At 45.9% G+C, this 25,314-nt stretch overlaps 1 protein-coding gene across 5 annotated transcripts in view; it reads left to right on the top strand.

The window, feature by feature from the left end:
- IKZF1 (IKAROS family zinc finger 1) overlaps positions 1-13,974 on the top strand; it is a 99,697-nt gene extending 85,723 nt beyond the window's left edge. For 3 of the 5 annotated variants that reach the window (XM_030796426.1, XM_030796424.1, XM_030796425.1), the window contains 2 exons: positions 1,226-1,360; positions 9,438-13,974. In XM_030796426.1, coding sequence (XP_030652286.1) covers positions 1,226-1,360; positions 9,438-10,147 — 845 coding nt within the window. In that variant the 3' untranslated portion in view covers positions 10,148-13,974. The remainder of the gene's footprint in view (positions 1-1,225; positions 1,361-9,437) is intronic. The other 2 variants (XM_003275023.4, XM_030796423.1) reach the window with 2 other exon arrangements.
- The last annotated feature ends 11,340 nt before the right edge of the window (positions 13,975-25,314 follow it).

The raw sequence follows: 25,314 nt of genomic DNA, 5'->3' as shown, positions 1-25,314 counted from the left end.
TAACATTCATAATAGCAATGAAGACATAAAATACTTAGAAATGAAGAAAACCAGTGAACCATACTGAGGCAAGAAAGAAAACATGGGAGATTGAAGAGGTAGAGAGGTCTGGATGCCATCCATGTGCCTCTGCCCCAATTACTGTATCATTTCAACATAAAACTGGCTTGTAAATTTTACTGGAATCTGGTAACCATGTATCATAAAGTATCTGGATATATACATAAATAATTGGCAACTTTTTAAAAGAACAATAATGTCAAGTGATGTATGAAAATGTAGCTGAAGTGGATGGAACTCTTTGAAGAATAGACAGACGAATCAATAATAGAGATGGATAACCTACCGAAGACCCCATGATAAATCAGCATGAAATATCCGAGGCAGGAGGAAGCATAAGGCAGGAACGGTATTGGAAGAATTGATCAGGCATTCAAGATAATCAGTTTACATTATCAGCTCCTTATACACTAGGATAAATTGCCGGGAAATGAAAGAGTTATATTTTTATAATTCCAACCACAATAACTGATGTAAATATAGATCCAGCTATGCAGGACACAAAATTGTATCTTCAATTATGGAAAGAGATGACATAGAACAATCGAGAATGACTAGAAATGGCCCACACATCAGCATTTACCTCCATAATTTCTAAATTTTCTACAATAGTCAGGGGTGCTTTGATTTTCAGAAGTTTGTTGTATGCTCAGGGATAAGAGGCTCTGGGTTTTTCTCCACATTGCCCAGATCTGCTGTAGGCTCTTGGGGGTCACATTTTTGTATCTCAGTTCACTGTACTGGCTCATGAAGTCAGATGTTAGGTCACACAGTTCTTTGCATCTCAGAGGGCTGCTGTTAGGGACTGACTGAGGTAGTGAATTTGGGAGTATTATGAAAAGTTAAAAGGACTTGTCAAAGGGACATCAATACTTATTCCCAGTCCAGCCTCTGGCGATGGTGGTGGTGCCTGTGCATTTGGACTTAAAGAGGATGATGTGTGGTGAGCAGCTGTTGGAGGAAGAAGCATTTGCAGGTGGCTGGTCATTGGCATTGCTCTGGCTGCCTCTGCCTGTCTGGCAGTGTTGCTGGGAAGATTAGAATTAATCTCTAGGAAGGGCCTGGCTCTTGTAGGCACTTAACAAATGTCAGATTTAACATTGGACGCGACTGAACCCGTTAAACATAAGCCTTTCTAAACTGGCCTCTCTGTCTTTGACTTTAGTCATTAAAGAAGAAACTAATCACAGTGAAATGGCAGAAGACCTGTGCAAGATAGGATCAGAGAGATCTCTCGTGCTGGACAGACTAGCAAGTAACGTCGCCAAACGTAAGAGCTCTATGCCTCAGAAATTTCTTGGTAAGAGTTAAATGTTTGCTGTCTCTTAAAAAAAAAAAAAAAAAACTATGTGGGTGTTTTAGATGCAAGTAGAAATGAGTTGAGGGTAGAAGAAAGGGAAAAAAATCTTATTTTTTCAAAAGCAAAAATTGGTAAGCTTAACATTCCTTAAATATCTTAGAATTTTTTCTAATAAGTGTCTTAGAAATAACAAACCTCCCATCAGTTTTTCCTAGATGTGATTTTGCAGCATCTGGGGACTGCACTGTGATCTGCCTGTGGGCATCGCTCCTAGGGGTGGCTGCACCCGCGTGCACAGGGTGGAGAGTTTGGGCCTGGCTCGGCTGGGGGACACCACACTGCAGGACACTCCAGGCCTGGCCGGCCTCTCAGAGCTTCAAATCCTCATTTTTCACATGAAGCTCTTAATGCTCCCCTTATGGGGGACTCTGAAGGGTTAATGGGAGGAATCATACAGTGACTGACCCCTGAGAAGTGTCCAGTGAAGACAGGGCTTAGCTAGGATTGCTGTTTTGCCTAATGCTTTGTGGGATTAAAAAAAAGAAGAAGAACAAGACCATCCTTCTCTCTAGGAGCATTGCCCAGAGTAGGTGATAGACACACCAACACCACCATCCAGCCAGACGCTGCAGGGACGGCGAGCCAGGGTCCGAGTGGAAAGGCGCTAGGCTTGGGAACCAGCTCAGAGTCAATACAGAGCCACTACCACTCGCCAACTCTGTCACCTTAGTAAAATGGCTCTGCCCCTAGAGCCTTGGTTCCATGCTTTAGTATCTCACAGGGTGATTGTGAACATCCCATGACTCCGAGATTGAGAAAACATTTAGAATCCTTCGGTGTGAAGGTTAACTCTGTCCAGGAAAGAGGACCAGTAAAAGTTTCATGAGCCTGAGATGCATCTCGGAAGAGGAATAGAGTTTCAGCACATTCTAGGTGTTGGAGGAATGGGGAAATCTAGGCAGATGTTTAAAATCAATGAGAAATCAGAATGCTGACCAGGAGGGCTGGAGTGGGGGCCTAAGGACATGACGGAGGAGCAGGGCGTGTTCCCAGCTTAACTCAGGTACCCATGGAGAAGCAGGAAAAGCAAAGGTGTCCTAGGCAGCTCTGCCACAGGATGAATGGTTTCAGATGCCAGATGAGAGAGGGACCCTTCATTCAGTCAGCAGGAAAGAAGCATTGGCATATTTTTGATGAGAGCAACGGCTAGGATAGTAAAGACAGCAAGTACCAAAAAATGACTGGAAAAGGGAGAGCGTGGAGGCGGTGGCAGCAGGCATGGAAAGAGGGGCTTGTGAAGGGGAAGGGTTGGTGTCAGAGGAACATAGGGCTGAGGGCAGGGATTAAGTGAGGGAAACCATGAGTCACGCTGACTCAAGTAGAGTAGTGTGCCCTTGATGAAAAGGATAACACCAGATTCTGGGAAAAGACGGGGTTCTGTTTTTGACGTGTTGATTTTCAAGGACTTCTGGTGTCTGTGACACATGGGGAAATTGTGGTGGGAGAAAGGTGGGGCTAGAACAGGGGCTGGTGAGGCCAAGGGTGTCAGAGGGCACCTGTTGACCTGCAGGATGACAGGAAGGGGGAAGGAAGAGGCAAGGCCAAGTCCTGGGCACCAGCCTCCCTCTTGCAGCTTCAAACAGGGCTCCATTTTGACCTTTTGATTAATTAGAGGTTTGTCATAGGTTGAGGGTTGAGAGAAGCAAGTGAGAGAAGGATTCAGTGTACAGAAAGAATGAAAGCCACTGGCTGAGCCAGTGGGGAGTTGTCCACATACACTTGAGCCTTTGGACCATGAGAATGAGGGAGGCCTTGCTTTCCTGAACGGAGTAGGAGTGAGGTCTTGTTCTGAGCATAAGCTGTGGGATTCCAGCAGCACTGGGCACAGGGCCCACAGGCTGCCTCCTGAGCAGCCAGCATCTGCCTGGGGTGGACACAGTGACAGAGAGATGGGTGGTGACTGGTGACTGGGAGATGGGCAGAGATAAGGCAGCAAGTGTGTGCAAGGGGAGTGAAGGGTTACTGACCTTAAGAAGCAGGGATGGCGTCCTCTGTCAGGTGAGGAGCCTGGAGAATGCTTTGGTGAATGAACATTTGCAGCCCCTTTTAGCTGTTGGAGACTTGAAGCCAAATGAGAAATTCATCTGTGAAGCTCTACTGGAGCCACTCCCCAACCCCCACCCTTGTGAGACCACAGTGTGGGCGTTGGCTTGAGATGCTTCTGTGTTAGTAGAAGAAATAAACAACACAGTGCTCTGATGAGGCAAAGCGAAGATGAAAAAGGAGTTCCCAGGGGACATAATAGGAACAGTGGACGAGGGTAGCAGAAGAGGAGTTTGGAGCAAAAGACTCACAAGCAGCTGCATAATCTCTATTGGTGATTGGCAGTTCATTTGTAAAAATGATGCCTCTTCCGGCCCTAAAATACCTACCTTACCCCTGCTTCCACTTGATGAGATTTCCATCAGTCACTCCCAATGTGTCACGGCTTCTGCAGCCCTAAAATTAAAAGGTGAGTGAGTCTCTTAGGCCCCTCTCCACTTCTCAGATGCTGAGTTTAGCCTTCATGTGAACGTGGAAAGAGAGTAGGAATACAGCTGTTCTCACACAAGCTGGCCCAATAGCGGTTCAGTTGAGAGAGCCCCATATTTCAGAGTCAGCTCCAGCTAAGAGTGACTGGTGGCCTTGAGCGTGGTGCTGGGCCTGGTGTTGCCATCTGTGGAATGGGTGTGGGTCTGTTGCCCTGCCTCCTCCCAGAGCTATTCTGAGGCTCAAAAGGGGTGATGGATGTGATGGTGCTGCCAACACTAGAAAGCATCTTAGGAATGTAAGATTTTCATGATGACTATTGCTCAGAGTGGCATATAGTTTCGCTTTATTGATCTATAACCTATGATTAAAATTTTTATCTTAAACTTTGACGTGAGTGTGAATAAGTATTTGTTTTGCCAGCAACATTCCTCACCACAGGGGCCATTAAAGATCTCCTCCTCTGAGATCATCAAATACAGGTCAACAGGACCGATTAATCTAATTAGAAAAGGGCTTTTATTAAATAGCAATGATAATTGTTGTTTTTTAGTCTGTCTGGTGCTCGACTTGGGAACATTTTTAAAATAGAGGAAAGCACAAAGAGGAAAACAACAATTACCAATATTCCTGCTACCCATTACAATTATCTAGGTATATTTTCTTCTTTTGTAAGAAAAAGAAACCCTGTTGTTATATCGTTAAAATAACACAAAGTTAATATAAAGAATTTTAATGCGAAGATTAATGTTTTCAAATCACCACAAAGACCAACATCCAGAAATTACCAATATTAAAAGTAGATAAGTATCATTCTAAATATCTTCTGATGCATATGTATGTGAGTGGATAGGCTGATGAATTAGGTAGATTGATGGATAGGTAAATATGAAATAAATACTTTCATAAAGATTACAACATATCATACATGCCTTAAATTCAAGAGGTAAAAAAGGACCCAAACAAAACTGAAGAAGTGGCTTATCTGAAATGTCCTCTGACATAAAGGAATATTATATTTAAAGGATCCTCTAAGATTAAAAATATGTATTATGAAAAACATTAAGAAATTTTAATTTTTTTAATCCAGTTGTTTCAATTTAAGCAGTATCTATTGGCTCACTGCTTTGAAAAATAAGGACAGTATTCCAGTTCACATTCAGTGTTCCAGTGTTCACATTATCTTATTATTTTTACATTGTCCAGCTTTGTAATATTCACATTCTATTCTGTAATCATAATTCATAGTAGTTTAGTTATTTATTACTATATTTAAATAGATTCAAGGATCAGACTCTGCCCTTTTCTTCTTATTTCTCTTTATTTTGATTAATCTCTTAATTGATTGGACTTTACATTCAAGCAACTTTTTTAAAAACGTTTCTACAGATGTTCTATTTCTATCATTGTATTCTGTTTGAGGACGTTGGCCTGTTGCCTTTGTATTTGATGAGCATTTTGACAGTCTATGGTCTTGGGCCACTCTTTCTTTTTCTCCCTTGAGAACTTTTTAGATTTTGCTGATGGCATTGCTTGTTGAATGTTGCTGTGGAAACATCAAGTCTAGTGTAACTGTTTCTTCTTCAGGGTGATTTGCATTTTATTCCTGAATGCCTGAGGGTTCTTTCTTTAACCTTGAAGTTAAATACCCTAATTAGGATGTATCTTGGTCTATTCATTCTGAATAAAAAATTCCTGCCATTTTATCTAGAGAGTCCCTTTTTTTTCTCTTTATTTCTGGGAAATTCTCTTTTATATGAATATGTTTTGTTCCATCTGTTGTGATCTCTGTTGAGGGATACTAGTTGTCCATATGTTAGATAATTTGTCTTCCATATCTGTTAACAGTTATTAAAGTTTTTTGTTTATTATTTTTTTTTCTTTGTCTATTTTTACATTTACTCACTGTTCTCTTGTGGTTTTCCTCTGTCAGTAATTTAATTTTTAGTAGTTCCTGTTCTATTACTTGCTATTTTTAATCCATGCATTAATTCTATAATAATATTATTTTGCTCCTTATTTTGTCTCCTGAGATCCGAAATCTCTTTTTTCCTCTTATTCTGTTGCTTTTGCATTTTATTTTGAATACTTTTAAAATTGATTCCATGTTATGAAGCAAGTATGAGGCATTTTCTCTCTTCTTGGAATTAAGGATTTTTTCCCCTAGGAGGGACTCTATGGTCTGTGTTTTACTTCCTTTCTTCCCTTGTAGTTCTAGAAAATATTTTCCTAGTAACCCTGACATTTCTTTTCATCTTGCTTGATTCTAGTTGGTCTGATATAGCTTGATTGACATTTCGGCCTTCTTCCCACTATATTTTTTTTTCCTGTGAGAGCTGCTGAGTTTTCTAAATCCTGAAAGAAAGCCAAAGTTGGGGTTGGAGGAGTTTGGTGAGGCAAAGTGCAGCCTTTGTTAAAATACTTTTCCTTTGCTCTCTCTCCCTCATCTGAAATTTAGTTAAATACCCTAAGCCATCAACACTGTACCTAGTTGGGGAATGCTTTCATCCCCACAGTAGATTCTCTGGGGCTTTGCGCCGTCTTCCCCTTCAGTGTAGACCACAGAGGACTTTGCTTCTGTCCCGGGGAGCCCGTAGGGGCTCACTTCTCCATGGTCATCTGATTCTTGTCAGCCAAGGTTTCAACTGCTTTTCTGATCAGAACAGGGAAAAGATACCTATCTGAATCATGTCTTTATAGATATGAGGCTATGAGGGAAAATTCTGAGGTTATTCTTGACTCACACCTAAAGATTTGGAAATGAGTTTAGCAGCGAAGCTTTGTCCTACATCTCATGTCAGAATTTTCTGTTTCTTTCTAGTCTTTGAGTGTGTGTTTGTGTGTTCTCACACACACCATAATGAAATGCATATTATATATAATTATGTGTATATATAATATTCTATGACTATACATGACATATTCCTTTAGCTGATTGCCGTTGGTGAAATTTATAGGTTTTTATTTTTCTTGTTTTGTTAGGTATTAAGGAAGAGAAATTAATTCTATGGTAATTTTCATGTGCCATAGTAATCTGGCATATATGTTGATTTTTTTCCTACACCCATTTGTTGTGATACCAAGTTTGAAAACAACAGATTTCAGTGGTTGCTTGGGAAACCACAGAACCATGACTTGGGGAGTGACAGGATGATTAGGTGGGAAAGCACCCTTTTGGTGGGGCTGTAAAGACTTTTATATTTAGCAAAATTGGTTACAAATTCCATTCCCCTCCTTTTCTTGCCTTGATTCGGTAGAGGGATAGACTTGGATACAAACTAGAATGGATTCATTCTGCTCTGGAGTTAGTATAACAAGACATTTAGCTGCTCAACACAAAAACAGAAACAAAAAAATTGTGTGGTTTCAGTAGTGCTATACAATTACTTTTTCTGACCTTTAATGGAGAGAAACACCACTTCCTTGGTCCCTACCATCAGCTTCATAGGGTTTTCATCCTGTTCTGTTTCTGGGAGGGTGTAACTGGCCATGCACAAGTTTTCTTTCTGTAATCAGAGTATGTGCCACTTCTGACCACAGTAGATGAAAACAAACGGAAACCAGGCTATGATATGATACATATCCATTACAGAATAAGACATGAAACTCAAAGGTACTCTGTGGTATAATGGGGCATATATTCCTGGACAATTATTAATGGTCACAGATTTTATAAAAGGACTATTAGTAAATGTATGAATTACAGAGTAATTTATCCTTCTGTTAGTAAGAACCAGCTGATGACCTCAGTGTCAGGTGCAGCATGGGAGGTGTTGGGACCTTCCCTTGCCACCACCCTCACCAGCCATCATCAGCCATAACCTGCACATTGGGGAAGTTTTGAATTATCCCTCACTTTTGCCCCTCTTCAAGCTGTTCTTTCCACAGTGAATGAGAAGGCCACTTCTTCCTTCAAACCTTTCAGTGGTTTCCATTTTCCTTTAGACAAAGTTTCTGCCTAGCTGGCCTCTGCCTGCCCCTCCTGCCTACCTCTCCAGCACTGCCCCCACCTAGGGCTCTGGTTCCCCAACCTTCACTCGGTCCTGCCACACCTCCCGGCCCCTTCTCCCTTCAGAAGTTTCCTTCTTCTTGTCCCCAACACTGGGACACAAAACCCTCCTTATCTGGCTGACTCTTACAAGATCAGAAACCTGTGTAATGCTCTCATAGCAAGCTCCCCTTGTCTTCATGGATTTCTCAGATGGGAAGGAATTATCTGTGCAATCATGCGTAAACTTCTACGTACCCTCCCCTAGTAGCTGTCTGCTGCTAAGGATGGGAACCATTCTCACTTGCTCATCATTCTGTCCCTCTGCCCAGTCCAGATGTGTTGAAGGGTGGAAATATACAGAGTAGTGGTAAAATACAAACCGTGCAGACATTCCAAGGATGGGCTCAGGTGCTTTGACTCATTAATGTACCACCACTGAAAACAGAACACAGCCGCAGTCTTGCCAGTAAGAGTGCAGTTATTGTAATTAATGAATTTGCTAATTAAGCCATGATTTCATACTGAACTTATGACCAACATATTGAGAAGGTGTGTCTTCAAGAAAATTTATTTTTTGTATTAAGATATTTACTCCAAAGCTAATTGAAGAAGCCAAATCTAGGCTCTGATTTCACCATTGCCAGGGAAATGAGCTCATGGACTCCTATGAACTGATGATGTTAGATCAGAAGTTTCTCAAGGCCAGGGCCCAATCACTGCTGAGGCGTCAGCAGTAGTTAGTTCCTTGTACATCAATAATTCTCATTAGTTTTTAAAAATAACAGATGAATAGCAACTATTTTCCCTGTAGCTACCTTGCTATGCCTCCTACCCTCCACCACGTGTTTCTGGGGAGCCCTGCTTTGGACCTGTCAACTACAGAGAATTACTTTTGAGTATCCTTTCTACTCTCATCACAAGACAGAGTTCATCTACCTTTGGGTTATTTGTCAAAAATGTGTCATTTTATTACAAAAAATATACAATCATCGTGTATTTTGATTAAATTTTACAGTAGATTATTAAAATTATTAAATGCAATTATTAAAATTATTAATTTAGCATTATATCACATATTATTTTAAATATATTGTATATAATTAATAATAATATAATTATTGTGTATTTAAATTCAATAAATGTATAATAAGTTAGCCAGTTGTAAATTACTGAGAACACTACTGAAAAGGCATCATTTAAAATACACTATTTAAAATATTAAATGAAATACAATAACATAATTAAATTAATCTTTGGTTCCCCTATTTATGTATTCATTTATCCAACAAAATCTCCTTAAGTGCCTGTAATGGGTAGGTCCTGGCTCGGTGTCCCCTAGACAGATGCATGGGCCTTCCCCCAGCCGGTCAGTACTGTGCAGGTGTGATGTGTCCGCAGGTGTGTGTGTATGTGTGCAGGTGTGGGGTCCGCAGGCGTGCTGGACCCCCAGGCGGTGTTCCCCTTCCCCTCCCCGGGTGTAGATTTCAGCTGTTGCTGCCTGACCTGACCGGTTCCAGGGGTGGCCGCGCCCCACTCATTGTCGCCTGCTTTCCGCAGGGGACAAGGGCCTGTCCGACACGCCCTACGACAGCAGCGCCAGCTACGAGAAGGAGAACGAAATGATGAAGTCCCACGTGATGGACCAAGCCATCAACAACGCCATCAACTACCTGGGGGCCGAGTCCCTGCGCCCGCTGGTGCAGACGCCCCCGGGCGGCTCCGAAGTGGTCCCGGTCATCAGCCCGATGTACCAGCTGCACAAGCCGCTCGCGGAGGGCACCCCGCGCTCCAACCATTCGGCCCAGGACAGCGCCGTGGAGAACCTGCTGCTGCTCTCCAAGGCCAAGTTGGTGCCCTCGGAGCGCGAGGCGTCCCCGAGCAACAGCTGCCAAGACTCCACGGACACCGAGAGCAACAACGAGGAGCAGCGCAGCGGCCTCATCTACCTGACCAACCACATCGCCCCGCACGCTCGCAACGGGCTGTCGCTCAAGGAGGAGCACCGCGCCTACGACCTGCTGCGCGCCGCCTCCGAGAACTCGCAGGACGCGCTCCGCGTGGTCAGCACCAGCGGGGAGCAGATGAAGGTGTACAAGTGCGAACACTGCCGGGTGCTCTTCCTGGATCACGTCATGTACACCATCCACATGGGCTGCCACGGCTTCCGTGATCCTTTTGAGTGCAACATGTGCGGCTACCACAGCCAGGACCGGTACGAGTTCTCGTCGCACATAACGCGAGGGGAGCACCGCTTCCACATGAGCTAAAGCCCTCCCGCGCCCCATCCCCCCGACCCCGAGCCACCCCAGGAAAAGCACAAGGACCGCCGCCTTCTCGCTCCCGCCAGCAGCATAGACTGGACTGGACCAGATAATGTTGTGTTTGGATTTGTAACTGTTTTTTGTTTTTTGTTTGAATTGGTTGATTGGGGTTTGATTTGCTTTTGAACAGATTTTTATTTTTAGAGGCAGGGCTGCATTGGGAGCATCCAGAACTGCTACCTTCCTAGATGTTTCCCCAGACTGCTGGCTGAGATTCCCTCACCTGTTGCTTCCTAGAATCCCCTTCTCCAAACGATTAGTCTAAATTTTCGGAGAGAAATAGATAAAACACGCCACAGCCTGGGAAGGAGCGTGCTCCACCCTGTGCTAAGCACGGGGTTCGCGCACCAGGTGTCTTTTTCCAGTCCCCAGAAGCAGAGAGCACAGCTCCTGCTGTGTGGCTCTGCAGGTGAGCAGACAGGACAGGTGTGCCACCACCCAAGTGCCAAGACACGGGAGGGCCAACAACCTGTGCCCAGGCCAGCTTCGGGCCACATGCATCTAGGGTGGAGAGGCTGCTCTTTTGAGAGAAAATACTATTTTAAGTCATCCTCTGCGTAGGAAAATGAATTGTTTGGGGAAAGTCGTATCTGTCAGACTGCCCTGGATGGAGGGAGACGCCGGGCTAGAGCCTTTTGGATCCTCCTGGATTCGCTGGCTTTGCGGAGGCTGCTCAGATGGCCTGAGCCTCCCGAGGCTTGCTGCCCCGTAGGAGGAGCCTGTCTTCCCGTGGGCATATCTGGGGAGCCCTGTTCCCCCCTTTTTCACTCCCATGCCTTTACTGGCCCCCAAAGTCTGTCACTACAATTTAAACACCAGTCCCGAAATTTGGATCTTAATTCTTTTTGAATCTCTCAAACGGCAACATTCCTCAGAAACCAAAGCTTTATTTCAAATCTCCTCCTTCCCTGGCTGGTTCCATCTAATACCAGAAGCCTCTTTTCCTGAAGAAATCCAATCCTAGCCCTCGTTTTAATTATGTACATCTGTTTGTAGCCACAAGCCTGAATTTCTCAGTGTTGGTAAGTTTGTTTACCTACCCTCACTGTATATTATTCTCATTTTAAAACCCACAAAGGAGTGATTTAGAACAGTCATTAATTTTCAGCTCAATGAAATATGTGAAGCCCAGTATCTCTGTTGCTAACACACAGAACTCACCTGTTTGAAAATAAGCTTTCAAACATGTTGAAGCTCTTTACTGTAAAGGCAAGCCAGCATGTGTGTCCACACATACATAGGATGGCTGGCTCTGCACCTGTAGGATATTGGAATGCACAGGGCAATTGAAGGACTGAGCCAGACCTTCGGAGAGTAATGCCACCAGATTCCCCAGGAAAGAGGAGGCAGGTAGCACTGCAGGTGAGAACTCTGCCCATCCATGCTATGACATGGAGGCACTGAAGCCGGAGGAAGGTGTGTGGAGATTCTAATCCCAACCAGCAAGGGTCTCCTTCAAGATTAATGCTATCATTAAGGTCATTACTCTCAACCACCTAGGCAATGAAGAATATACCATTTCAAATATTTACAGTACTTGTCTTCACCAACACTGTCCCAAGATGAAATGAAGCAACAGAGAGGAAATTGTACATAAGCACCTCAGCATTTAATCCAAACAGGGGTTCTTAGTCTCAGCACTATGACATTTTGGGCCGAATACTTATTTGTTAGGCGGGAGCTCTCCTGTGCATTGTAGGATAATTAGCAGCATCCCTGGTCGCTACCCAACAGACGCCAGTAGCACCCCAAATTGACAACCCAAACTCTCCAGACATCACCAACTGTTCCCTGTGAGGAGAAATCACTCCTGGTGGAGAACCACTGACCCAAATGAATTCTAAACCAATCAAAGGCCTGGGAAGCCCTCCAAGAAAAAAAATAGAAAAGCACTTGAAGAATATTCCCAATATTCCCAGTCAGCAGTATCAAGGCTGACTTGTGTTCCTGTGGAGTCATTATAAATTCTATAAGTGAATTATTCCCCTTTGGTCTTCAAAAATTTATTTCCTCATAAACATTTGAGTTTTGTTGAAAGGATGGAGTTTACAAAGATACCATTCTTGAGTCATGGATTTCTCTGTTTACGGAAGGGTGTGGCATTTGGAAACTGGAATGAACAAAATTGCCGCACCAATGCACTGAGTGAAGGAAGAGAGAGAGGAGCAAGGGCTTTAGACAGCACTCCTTCAATGCAATCACAGAGAAAGATGCGCCTTATCTAAGTTAATATCTCTAAGGTGAGAGCCTTCTTAGCGTCAGTTTGTTGCAAATTTCACCTACTCTGTTCTTTTCTATCCATCCCCCTGAGTCAGTTGGTTGAAGGGAGTTATTTTTCCAAGTGGAATTCAAACAAAGCTCAAACCAGAACTGTAAATAGTGGTTGCAGGAATTCTTTTCTAAACTGCTTTGCCCTTTCCTCTCACTGCGTTTTATAGCCAATATAAATGTCTCTTTGCTCACCTTTTGTTGTGGTTTTATATTGTAACACCATTTTTCTTTGAAACTATTGTATTTAAAGTAAGGTTTCATATTATGTCAGCAAGTAATTAACTTATGTTTAAAAGGTGGCCATATCATGTACCAAAAGTTGCTGAAGTTTCTCTTCTAGCTGGTAAAGTAGGAGTTTGCATGACTTCACACTTTTTGTTGCGTAGTTTGTTCCGTTGTATGATGGCGTGAGTGTATGTCTTGGGTACCGCTGTGTACTACTGTGTGCCTAGATTCCATGCACTCTCGTTGTGTTTGAAGTAAATATTGGAGACGGGAGGGTAACCCGTAACAGGTTGGCCTGTTGATTACAGCTAGTAATCGCTGTTTCTTGTTCCTCCCCCTCCCTGACACCCCAGCTTCCCAGGATGTGGAAAGCCTGGATCTCAGCTCCTTGCCCCATATTCCTTCTGTAATTTGTACCTAAAGAGTGTGATTATCCTAATTCAAGAGTCACTAGAAATCATCACATTATCACTGCATATCAGCAAAGGGTAAAGTCCCAGCACCAATTGCTTCACATACCAGCATGTTCCATTTCCAATTTAGAATTAGCCACATAATAAAATCTCAGAATCTTCCTTGAAAAAGAGCTGCCTGAGATGTAGGTTTGTTATATGGTTCCCCCCCACCATTTTTGTGCTTTTTTCTTGTTTTGTTTTGTTTTGTTTTGACTGCACTGTGAGTTTTGTAGTGTCCTCTTCTTGCCAAAACAAACGCGAGATGAACTGGACTTACGTAGACAAATCATGACGCCAGTGTATCCTTCCTTTCTTCAGTTCCAGCAATAATGAATGGTCAACTCTTTTAAAATCTAGATCTCTCTCATTCATTTCCATGTATTTTTACTTTAAGATGAACCAAAATTATTAGACTTATTTAAGATGTACAGGCATCAGAAAGAAGAAGCACATAATGCTTTTGGTGCGATGGCACTCACTGTGAACATGTGTAACCACATATTAATATGCAATATTGTTTCCAATACTTTCTAATACAGTTTTTTATAATGTTGTGTGTGGTGGTTGTTGAGGTCGAATCTGTTGTATCCAGTACAGCTTTAGGTCTTCAGCTGCCCTTCTGGCGAGTACATGCACAGGATTGTAAATGAGAAATGCAGTCATATTTCCAGTCTGCCTCTCTGATGATGTTAAATTATTGCTGTTTATCTGTGAACAAGGGATGTACCACTGGAGGAATAGAGTATCCTTTTGTACACATTTTGAAATGCTTCTTCTGTAGCGATAGAACAAATAAATGCAACGAATACTCTGTCTGCCCTATCCCGTGAAGTCCACACTGGCATAAGAGAAGGCCCAGCAGAGCAGGAATCTGCCTAGACTTTCTCCCAGTGAGATCCCAGTATGAGAGGGAGAAGAGATGGGCCTCAGGACAGCTGCAATACCATTTGGGAACACATGTGGTATCTTAATGCGGCCAGCGCAGCAGCTCAGCGCAACATACCTCCCATCTACAACAGTGCTGGACGTGGGAATTCTAAGTCCCAGTCTTGAGGGTGGGTGGAGATAAAGGGCAACAAGAGATACATTTCCGGTTCTCCACTGCAACATGCTTCAGTCATTCTGTGAGTGGCCGGGCCCAGGGTGGTGGGAGCACAGAAGACAGTGACCACAGTGAATACACCTTCAGCATAGGCAGTTTGCAGAGCCACACACTGTGCCAGGACCGGGCCAGTGATGGGAGGTTTGCCTGAGCTCTGCCATGGAATTGTACTACTACAGACTCTCCGTGGTGAAAATCCTTGTCCCTTTTGGATGACTAGCCAGACATCATTTGGGTTCAGATCTAGCAAATCAAGTGAGGTGACTACCTTTAATGTGGCATAACATCAGATCCAAACAAGACGAAACTCTAGTGAAATAAACAGTGTATTGGGTTTCACATCCGGGCCTGGCACCACTACCCAAGAAGGGCTTTTTAAAATATCTTTGCCAAGGCAGCATCTTTAGAAGAACTTTTCAGCCTCCTCAGGTTACTCATTGAAGAATCATGTTGTATATATGTACATATACATATAATGATACATCTGTTTACAAATTTGTTCAGTCATTTTTATAGCTACACCCTGCATATTTCCCAGTGATCATGGTGCAAAAACAAAATAAAGAAAGAAAGAACATCTACAGTTAGTTAAAAATAACCTGGACTCAAACTAAGAGGAAAAAGCAATTCAGAAGCGTAGGGGGTAGGACAAGAGGATGAGAAATATGTTGATGTATATTTTTGTAAAACTGTTATGCTACAGCCTAGCAGCTCAATGCCTTAGGAAGCTAGAACAGCAACGTAGTGACATGAAAGAGAGGTTCCAAAACTCTTTTAGGATCCATGGGTAGGATGACAGGCTTTATTTCTTAGTTTTCACTACCTTGTCTTTTATATAGTCATAAGAATTATCCTCAACATAGCCTTTTGACGCTGTAAATCTTGAGTATTCATTTACCCTCTTCTGATCTCCTGGAAACAGCTGCCTGCCTGCACTGCACTTCTCTTCCCGAGGAGTGGGGTAAATTTAAAAGTCAAGTTATAGTTTGGATGTTAGTATAGAATTTTGGAATTGGGAATTAAAAATCAGGACTGGGGACTGGGAGACCAAAAATTCCTGATCCCATTTCTGATGGATTTGTCACACATTTTCTGTCAAAATAAAATGTCTTGGAGATTATGACTCCTTGGTGAAACCTTCTCACATTCTCATGGGAAGCACATGGGTTCTCAAGGAACAAAATCCCTTTGGCTGTTTCCAAAACTCATGTCTTTTCTTTTATGGCCTTACAACTCCAACACAGGGCTAGGCACAAAAGACACACTCAAGGTATTGAGCAATTGGTAAAAGACCTGGAGGAAGTTCTCAGACAACCAAGGCAGAAACTCCATGTTCCTCCAAAGCCCAGGAAATCCTTCTGAAAACTTCTGGCCTTTCCTCTGCACCAGAACCCAGAATGGGCTGGCACAGTGTTGCTGTGCGGAGCTGAAGGCAAAATGTTGCTGTTGCCTGCACAGATATGTCTTCTCTGCCTTTTTGCAAATCATCCGCCCCTAACTTCCTCTAAGGAGGCAGAAAGGGATTCCCCGTGGCTCTTAGAATAGCAACCCTGCCCTCAGCATCCTAGGCTCCCACTGGCTTCTCCTGCCATTAAACAGGCCTGAGCAAAACCAACCCCTAGTTTTGAGCTGCCATGAGACTCCCTCACCGACTCCAGCCTTGCCCAGGCTCCAGTGCCTCCAAATGATCTCCCAGGGCTTTGTTTCCCAAATGCAGCTTGTAATCATCTGAGTGGCTGTTAAAAATGCAGCTTTCAGAAGCCTCTTCCTGAACATTCTGGAGCTGGAGGTCTGGACACAGCCCACCCTCGAGGTGTGGGACCAACCCCCAAGTCGTGCTAAGCAGACTCCCAGTCCATTCCTCCTAGAGACAATTACAGCCTTGCCTCCCTTCCTGGGCCCAAACCCATTTTTGGAAGGGAGGGAAGGAACCAATAATAGTCTCTTCTTTTTTCCCCCTGAGTTTGAAACAATCCAGATATTATAGATAAAAGAATCAACAAGTGGGAAACCAGAAAACTAGCTTTCTTACTCATAAAACCGAGATGAGAGGACACAGCTTCATGGTGTGACCCCAGGGGGCATTACACTCGTTCTGCATTAGACAGACTTGCCCACCTGGCCACAGGTAGCAATTAAACTTAGGAGACCCCAGCAAAGGCTGGGCCCCTGCCCTGCAGGACAGGGAGAGGGGACCAGAACCTACACACTGTAGGCAGCAGACCCCCGTGGAGCAAGAGGAAGCACACTCGGTTCCTATGTCCAGACTCAAGTCCAGGCCATTCCTTTCCTCCTGGGGTCCAGCAAGGGGTTTTACTAAAGTCCATCCACATGGAGACAGGGGTGAGAAAATAGAGTCCACAGCCATCCCTGCATCACCCCCTGGATCTCAGCCTGTTTCCCCTAATGGAGAAGCCAAGCCTGTTCACCTGGCCCTCCATGGTCCACTAAGATGGAAGGCTGTGCCCCAGCTGCCACTGGTCTCTGCAGTGACCCTCAGTGTCACACAGTCTCTCTCCCTGTCCCTCCTTCAGTGGGAGCCTCCTAAAGGCCTCCTTACCTCCCAAGTCTCCTTACTCCTACCTAGACTTTTGACTTCTCAATAGTGATTGTGTTAAACCAGGAGCCTGATCAATCACTGACCCTGCTCTGCACACGGATCTCCCCTGATTTCCTGCTACTCCAAAGCCAAGTGCCATTTCCTCAGCCAGGAGCACAAGGTGGCCCTGCCTTAGAGGTGTCCCTCTGGGCATGTTGAGATGTACATAAGGCATGGTGATTAGGAATGGGACTCGGGAGCTGCAAAGCCTGGGTTAATATCTGCTCTGTACATTAAGGCTGTGTGACATTGGACACATGGCCTAACCTCTTTGAGCCCCAGTTTTCTCCTCACTGAAAGCCTGGAGGGTTATAGGAAGGATTAAATCCTCAGTGTCTGTGGAGCACTGGGCTCAGTGCTGCAGGAGTGGCTGCTCAGCCTTTCCTGCCTCACCTGGCATTTGTATAGCACCTTCTAGCCCCCTTATCTAATTCCAGCTTCATGACAGCCAAGTGAGACAGGGACCCATCCACATCCCCCTTAGAGATCAGACAATTGTGTCTGGGAAGCGACAAAACTTCTCAGCCATCACCATGCTGGGCACATTCTGAGTGAGCCTAGGGAAGATGATATGTGCCCCATCGTAAAGTGAAAGAACTGCATCTCAGGGCTCCACAGAGCACCCAGAGTCCAGTGCGGCAGAGGCATAATGGGCCCAGGACCCTCAGGCCCATTATTCTCTCGGATCCCATTCCATCTCGGCAGTGCTTCCTCCAGGGAGGATGTGGGATTTGATACGCGGGAATGACAGGGTTTGGCAATCCCATAGCTTCTGAATTCCAGGGAAGGGAGGAGAAAGATGCCGGTGAAAACCTGCTTTCAGAGGGTTTTCCCTTGGCTGCCTCCTCAACCAAACTCACCCAGAAATTGCACATCAAGTTTCCCAGCCTTCACCTCAGGGAGCAGGCTCTTTCACTTCAGAGAATTCAGAGGCATCTTGAGGGCATGTGCCAGGGCAGGCACAGATCGAGGAGGTGGGGTTGGGGGTTTCTGGACAGCTCTGGTCCCCTCCAGCCCCACAGAGCATGCAAGGTGGCTGACGCTGCTGGAGAGCTGGTCCCTGAGAGGATGGAGAATGCATGAATCTGAACTAGAAACAGAAGGGCGGGAGGACCAGGAAAAGAAATGAGGGCCAAACAGAGTCTGAGCAATGAAGGGATATTTCAGAGCGCTGGAAACACAAGCTAAGCTAAGCATCAGGGGACTGGGAGAGCTCTGCAAAATATCAGGGAGCCTAGAGGTATCTAGTCAAAGATGAGTGCAATTACAACCAATAAACTCAAGACCAAGGACAAGAGAAGGGGCATTTCCCCAATTAGACAGTGCCTCCTCTATGTCGCTGCCCCCAACACACATTGACACATTTGACTTTTGACTCCATTCTGTTCTCTCTGCACTGCATCTTATCCTTGGCTCTTCTTAATCTTAAGATCCTTCACTGGTTTGTTGAATACCTTGAGCTGCAAAGCAGAGACTGGGAAGTTGGAAATAAAGTAAGTCAATTTCTTCTTGATAAAAGAGACACTCCTGACATCACGTAATGACTTGACCCACTCACATCGCATCACTCCTGAGCCTTCAGTGCCTGGCGATGTGCTGGGATCAAGGCTCACAGCATAACAGGGATTGGGGGCTGTAACCACCTGCTTGTGCCATGTGTACTCCCTGTCTGTCTCTACGAGTACCATTGTCACCTCCAGTTCTGCAGATGAGGACTTTGAAGCTTGGAAAAGCTGAGTAACCTGCCTTGGGTCGCATAGCTGGAAATACTAGGACCAGCACTTGCCCCTGAGCCCCTGGCTCCTGTGCCTGCACTCTAGAAAGCACAGGGAGAAATGACCCAGGACAAAGGTGATTACAAAACAAGCTGCAATGAAAAGCACTCTAACGTGATAAAGTGCTGTAAAAGCCCAGTGGAAGGAAACATCACTTCTCACTTGAGGATTACAGAAGGCTTCCTGGAAGAGATCTTGTCTGATCCCAGCTTTTCAGAATGATTGGGATTTTGACATTGGAAGCAGGGGATTGGGGCTGTAAGAAGGGCATTCAAGACAGAATAAATGTGAATGAAATCTATTGTATGTCAGAACCAGAAGTCCAATAGCAATAGCCCTGTTTGTCTGGGAAAGAGTACTCAAGGAGAAAAAAATGGGAGATAAGTTCAGAAATGTAGATTGAGGACAGACAGGAGGAGTTTGAACAGGTGAATAGGGAGGCATCCAGGAGTCTTAGGAGGTGAAGGGGAGGGGGTGATGCAATGGGAACTCTGGAGACAGGGAAGGGGGCCATGCCATCCGGGCAGAAGAGAGACTTTACCCACAGCAGGGGTGCTGACACTAGCCAGCAGAAGTCACGAGAGGAGAGAAGCAGAGAAGAAAGGACTGGACTCTGCCACTAGGACACAGGCTCCATGAGCAGGGATTTTTTTAATTTATTTCATGCCATATCTTCAGTGTCAAAAAGAGAACCTGGAACATATTAGATGCTCAATAAATATTTGTTGCATAACATCTATTTAAGATAATTAAATCTACTGTGCTTTGAAGAGAGGTGAGGAGGTGAAACCCAGTCTCAGAGCCTATATGAGTCATTACTGAGGAAAGGGAAAATGGGGCAGAGGATTTGAGGAGGGGAACTTGGCTTTGTGTAAGCATGGGTGGGACAGCCGGGTCCCCATGGATGGCCGATGCATTTGGGAGTCATGAGGCATAGGCTACTGTAATGGGAGATGTGACAGGTACATGTCGCCTCAGGAAAGAGGTGGAGGGTAGGGGACGGCTCTGGGGAGTGTAGGGAGAGGAGAAGCAGGAGGAATTAGGCAAAGGAAATAAGGGGGACTGTTCCAGATAGGAAAGCCCATTGGGGACAGCATCTCGGATTTGTTTTTTTAATTCAAAAAAAGAGGCCCATAAATAGGTTCAATAAAGCAGATGGAATAAGGAAGGGGGCAGAGAAGAGACCACTGAGCCAGGTGTTTAGGATGCTGGCAATCACCTTCAAGTGGTGGGTGGCAGTGGACTGCAAGGGTGGGCAGAGATGGGCTCTGGAGAGCAGCCGGCAGAGAAGATGGGACCCTGCAATGCAGCCCAGGCCTCATGGAGGCCGATGCTTTGGAAAGGCCAAGTTTGCATTTTTCTAAGGAGAAAGGTAAGAGCCTCATGGGGATGCTCCCTTGCTTTTTCTGCTTTTTGACATGGCCAAGACAGGAACAAGGTGGACGTTCCTTGAACTCTGTCTCCTGTCCACGTCCGGGATCTGGGCTGCTCAAGGCAGGCTGCATCACCTTCTGGCTCCAGGAGTGGTCCTGCAGGTCCTGGAGCAGCAGCCTGGCCCCTTCCCATGCCCCCTCCTCCCTGGCAGCAGGCCCTGGGCCTGGGCTGAGCAGATGGGCCCTGGCGACTCGGTGAATCGGAACCATGGGAAGCAGATGCACCCGCCATGGGTCCCCGGGCACAACTGGAAACTGCTGGGGGAGGGAATTTGCATAATAAGGATAATTTGGTACCAAAACTGTCCCCTGAAGTGAACTGCATGGATCTCGATACAGTTAACAAATTTCACTTCTTCTTTCCCATGTTTTGTCAAACCAACTAGTTGTGACGTTGAGTGTATGAATTGTCCCAATGTTTCTGTTTCTCTGCCCATGAGTCAGCCCTGGCCTCTCTCTCTGCTTTGCTACCCCCTGGGCCCGAGGAGGTACCATGCACATGCATATGGGCCTCTCCTGAACAAGACCACCCTAAGACCTCTCTCTGTGGTTGTGACCACGTGTGATCCCAGGTTCCCAGAAGACCTCAGTGGCTGCGGCCTCCTCTCCGCTACCATCTCACGGTGCTGTTCCTCCCCAGGCACCTGCGCGAGCTTCCTCATTGTCATTCTCCCTCCAGCTTCCTGTGGGTAGAGGGTGAGCCGGGCCCCACAGTAAGGAGGGTGTGCAGTTTCAGGGTCCCTCAATTCGATTCCCCTTTCAGGGACCGCCTCCCTCTGGGCACTGCCCTGATCCCCACCCTCAGTGGGCACTGCCCCTTGCAAAATCCTCTGTAAATCCCCTCTGCCCACACCCACTTCCCACCTCTGTGAGCACCACGATTCCTTTTTCAAGTTGGTCTGATACCACCCCATGAGAGAGCAGTTGTGTGTTTGCATGCACTGATGGGAAATTAAAGCCGACATGCATGGAGGCAGGGACCCGGAGAGCTGTGGGAAGCTGGTCAGCTGGTCTCCCAGGTCAGATCTCATCTCCAGGAAGGCATCCAGCCTCAGTGAGATGTGACCCCAAATGATCCCTCCAGCCTCCTCCCAACCTCCAAATCACACCCGGTTCCCAGGTTTCCTCGCATCACAGGGCCCTGCTGGTCCTGGGAAGTCTTCCCACGCTTGGCTGCCTGCTGAATTCTTCTGTGACAAGGTAGAACTTGCTGCACCTAATTTTTGGAGCTTTCTCAAGACCTGGTCTCTGAGTTCCTCAAGCCCTCATGTCAGCAGTCTTAGGTCTCTCACCCCGCAGTGTATGGGATGTCCACTTCCTCCATCGGACTGTGAGCCTGTGGAGGGCAGAGGCTGGTCTCACACATCCTGAGCCTCCAATAACAACAGAGGGAAGCTTCTGCTGGAGATTCCATCCCAGAGCCCTGGACTCCCTGAGGTCTTATCTTGCTCCAGGCAATGACGTGGGCCTGAGACCCATGACTTTCCCTTTGAAGACCTAGCCATCTTTCTACTTGCTCCACAGCCAACATCAACTGCCCCCACCCCCGCCACCCCACTCCCAGAGAAAGAGCCAGACGCAATAGGATGCTGACCCCTGGGCTCCCTGGGTGCTCCAGGAGGGTCCTCTCCTCTTCTTAGCATTCAGGCCCTTCTTTTGGACAAGGAACTCCTGCAGGGGACAGGCAGAGCCTCTGGCCCTGGGGTGAATTGGCTGAATCTAGAGAAGGGCTGTGGGGCAGGGAAGGCCAGAAGAGCCCGCTTTGGGCATGGAGGAGTTCAGCCGTGCAGCAGTCGCATGGGGGAGAGGGGATTTCCCTCAAGAAGGCTTCTGGGGCTTTTTATTTTCCAATGTAAACATGCTTTTAGTACTATGAATGTGTGTTTGCGTTAACGCTCATTCAAGTGCTGCCCTATATACATAGTTCTGTCCTGTCCCACCAGCATTGACTAGGCCTGCCCTTGTCATCCCAGGACCAGGAGCCAGGGTCAGAGACATGAGAATGTAAGGCCACCACCCTGGAGGAGCTGCAGGTGAAATGGGCAACCGTCAGGCAAGACTGTCCACAGACAAGCTCTGTGCTGCCGACACAGACACCCGGGACTCAAAGGTATCAGGACCCATGGGAGCAAGTGCACCTCAGCTGAATCTTGAAAAGGAGAAGGCAGAGAGGGGACAAATTGAATTATACAAAATACTCAAAGCCAAAGAAGGCAAGAAGAGTGGAAGACAAACACAAAATGAAACAAAAAGGACCACACATAGAATAGAGAACAGTTACAAATGTAATCAATATGAATCCAAATGTACCCATAATCTCTTTAAACATCAATTGTCTAAGGACAGCAGTTGAAAGATAGAGTTTCAGTGGATCCAAAGATGTGACCCAACTAGATGTCGTCTATAAGAAATCCACTTTTCATGCCTGTAATCCCAGCACTTTGGGAGGCCGAGGTGGGTGGATCACGAGGTCAGGAGTTCAAGACCAGCCTGACCAACATGGTGAAACCCCATCTCTACTAAAAATACAAAACTTAGCCAGACATGGTGGCACGCACCTGTAATCCCAGCTACTCAGGAGGCTGAGGCAGGAGAATCGCTGAACCCGGGAGGTGGAGGTTGCAGTGAGCTGAGATTGTGCCACTGCACTCCAGCCTAGATGACAGAGCGAGACACCATCTCAAAAAAATAAAAAAAGGAAAAAAAAAAAAAAGAAATCCATTTTAAGTATAAAGACACATCTGGATTAAAAGTAAAGAAATTAAGGAAAAAATGCCATAGTTACACTATCAAAAGAAAGCAGGAGTAGCTATACTGATTGATTTCAGACACAGCAGAGTCACAGCAAGCAAAGGCATCAGGGTAAATGGGGGCATTCCATAATGACATGGGGTCAATTTTCCAACAAGATGTAACAATCCTTAGCATGTGCACTCCTAACAACAGAGCACCAGCATACATGAGGCAAAAGCGGAGAGAACCACACAGAAATCAATGAACCCACTCCTAGAGCTGGAGACTCCAACATTCTCCATCAGAAACGGACAGATCCAGCAGGCAGAAAATCAGTAAGGATGTAGTTGAACTGAAAGACAGGAGTTATTTGGACAAAGAAAGGCAGCAGACAGTTTCAGGCAGAGGGGGCAGTGTGGATGCGGTACAGAGGCCTGGACACAGATTAGTGCTGAAGGAAGGCCAGGCCATGTGGCTGGGCCGGAGGAGTGTCCGGAGGGCTGGGGAGTGCCAGACACCTGGAGAGAAGGGGTCCACCACTCAGCCAAAGAAGTGCCCTCTGAGGGTTGGGAAAGGGAGCAGGAGCTGAGCCCTGAGCTTGAAGCTGCAGGGCTGTCATGAATGCTTGGGCACCCTGAGGAAGGGCGGAGAGGGGTGTGAGCACCAATTTCAGGTAGTGAAACTAAGGCCAAGGAAGCAGAGAGCTGTTTTCAAGGTCATAGGGAGTCACCCTCAAGCCACATTTCCTAAAGCCCATTATGCATAATGCAAAAAAGGAGAATGGGGCAAACGATTTGGGAAAAGCCACACGCTCTTCCCTCTTTTGGAGATCCACAAGGTGCCTTAGCATTTGAAATGCCCTGGGCAGAGTGGAAGATGGTTTATTTAATCCAGCTTTCCACAAATATAGCTAAACTAAAAATGTCCCACCTCCCCTCTTCAACATTACCGTTAATACGCATGTCACTGTAGAAAGGGAAACACTGTAGAAAGTGGGGTCCTAGAGGGAACACCAAGAGCCAGGGAGGGACCACAGCCAGCCTGTCCCTGGCTCTTCCCTGGCCTGGCCGTGTTCCTGGCCTGATGCCCTCGGGTTACTAATGTCCCCAGCACTGCTGTTCCCTTCGTTCCCTGAGGTGCTAGGCCCTGGATCATGGATGAAGGCACAGGCTTGGCTCACATGGTGACTTGGCCGTGGTTATGCCGTCCCAGGGTGAAGCACAGTGGCCCAGAACCTGCTCCAAGGTCATCACGCGAGCTGTCTCCTGACTTCTGGAAATTACCCTTGCCCTGAGAGTGGAACTGGCTTGGCGGGAGCCTCTATCTGCTGCTGGGGGATTTCAGTGCTGAGGCTGCAAGGGAGGGAGGGGATGCCTAAGGCCCTTTCTCCCTAGAGCAGGAAGCAGAGAGGCAGGACTATCTGCCTCCTCAGCTTGCATCTCTACTCGGCATTGAAATTCAGGACGTGACATTGGGCCTGGATAATTCAGAACAGATTTGGGCCCTAAGCATCTGTGTGAACCACATGAAAAGTACCAGCTTACCATTTCTATGTGCTTTCTCGTTCAGGCCTGGATGAAAAGTAGCATTAGATTCACTGTGAAATGCTCAGAGACTTGAATAAAAAGGAAGGAGGAACATTAGCACTTGCTGCGTTGGTATCATATAAGTGCTTTTGTCATTCTCACAAGGTGTTATTGTGTCCACTTACAAATATGGGATCTTAAGGCTCAGACAGGAAAAGTAACGTCCCCAAAACCATACAATGTTCACAGGTCCTCGAAGCCAGGATAACACAATTCACTATAACAAAATCAGTGCAATGTGCCAATATTGAAGTAATATGAGATCTTAATAACATATCTGTGTTTTTAAAATAAAGAAGAAACGGTATCAGTTAAGTTAATAAATTATCTTTGTTTTCCAAATATTTCCTTACAACTGGATGCCTTTAGGTCATATTCATTTGTATGTTTGACAGTGTACAGACCTTTCCATGTAGAGCCAATCATCTGAAATCATGAAGAAGAATCCTCAAAATGGTTTCTCTTGGGTAGTAAACTCCCTTACAATACTGCATGTGAGAGGTTGCAGTGGGGAGAATAGAATAGTTTTAGGAAAGAGAAACATGATATAGCGATTTGACAATGTACTTCAAAGGCATGCACCTGACTTTCAACAATGGAACAAGGAAAAGTGCTGAACGGGACTGACAGTTCAGAAGGAAAACCAGTAGGAGAAGTAGGCCGGGCGCAATGGCTCACACCTGTAATCCCAGCACTTTGGGAGGCCTAGGCAGGCAGATCACCAGGTCGGGAGTTAGAGACCAGCCTGGCCAACATGATGAAACCTTGTCTCTACTAAAAATACAAAAATTAGCCAGGTGTGGTGGTGGGTGCCAGTAATCCCAGCTACTCGGGAGGCTGAGGCACGAGAATCGCTTGAACCCAGGAGGTGGAAGTTGCAGTGAGCCAAGATCATGCCCCTGCACTCTAGCTTCGGTGACAGAGTGAGATTCAG

This window comes from Nomascus leucogenys, chromosome 17 (assembly GCF_006542625.1).
Source record: "Nomascus leucogenys isolate Asia chromosome 17, Asia_NLE_v1, whole genome shotgun sequence".
NCBI lineage: Eukaryota > Metazoa > Chordata > Mammalia > Primates > Hylobatidae > Nomascus > Nomascus leucogenys.
Note: the sequence above shows the minus strand (reverse complement) of the source record. Positions and strands in the feature narration are given on the sequence as shown.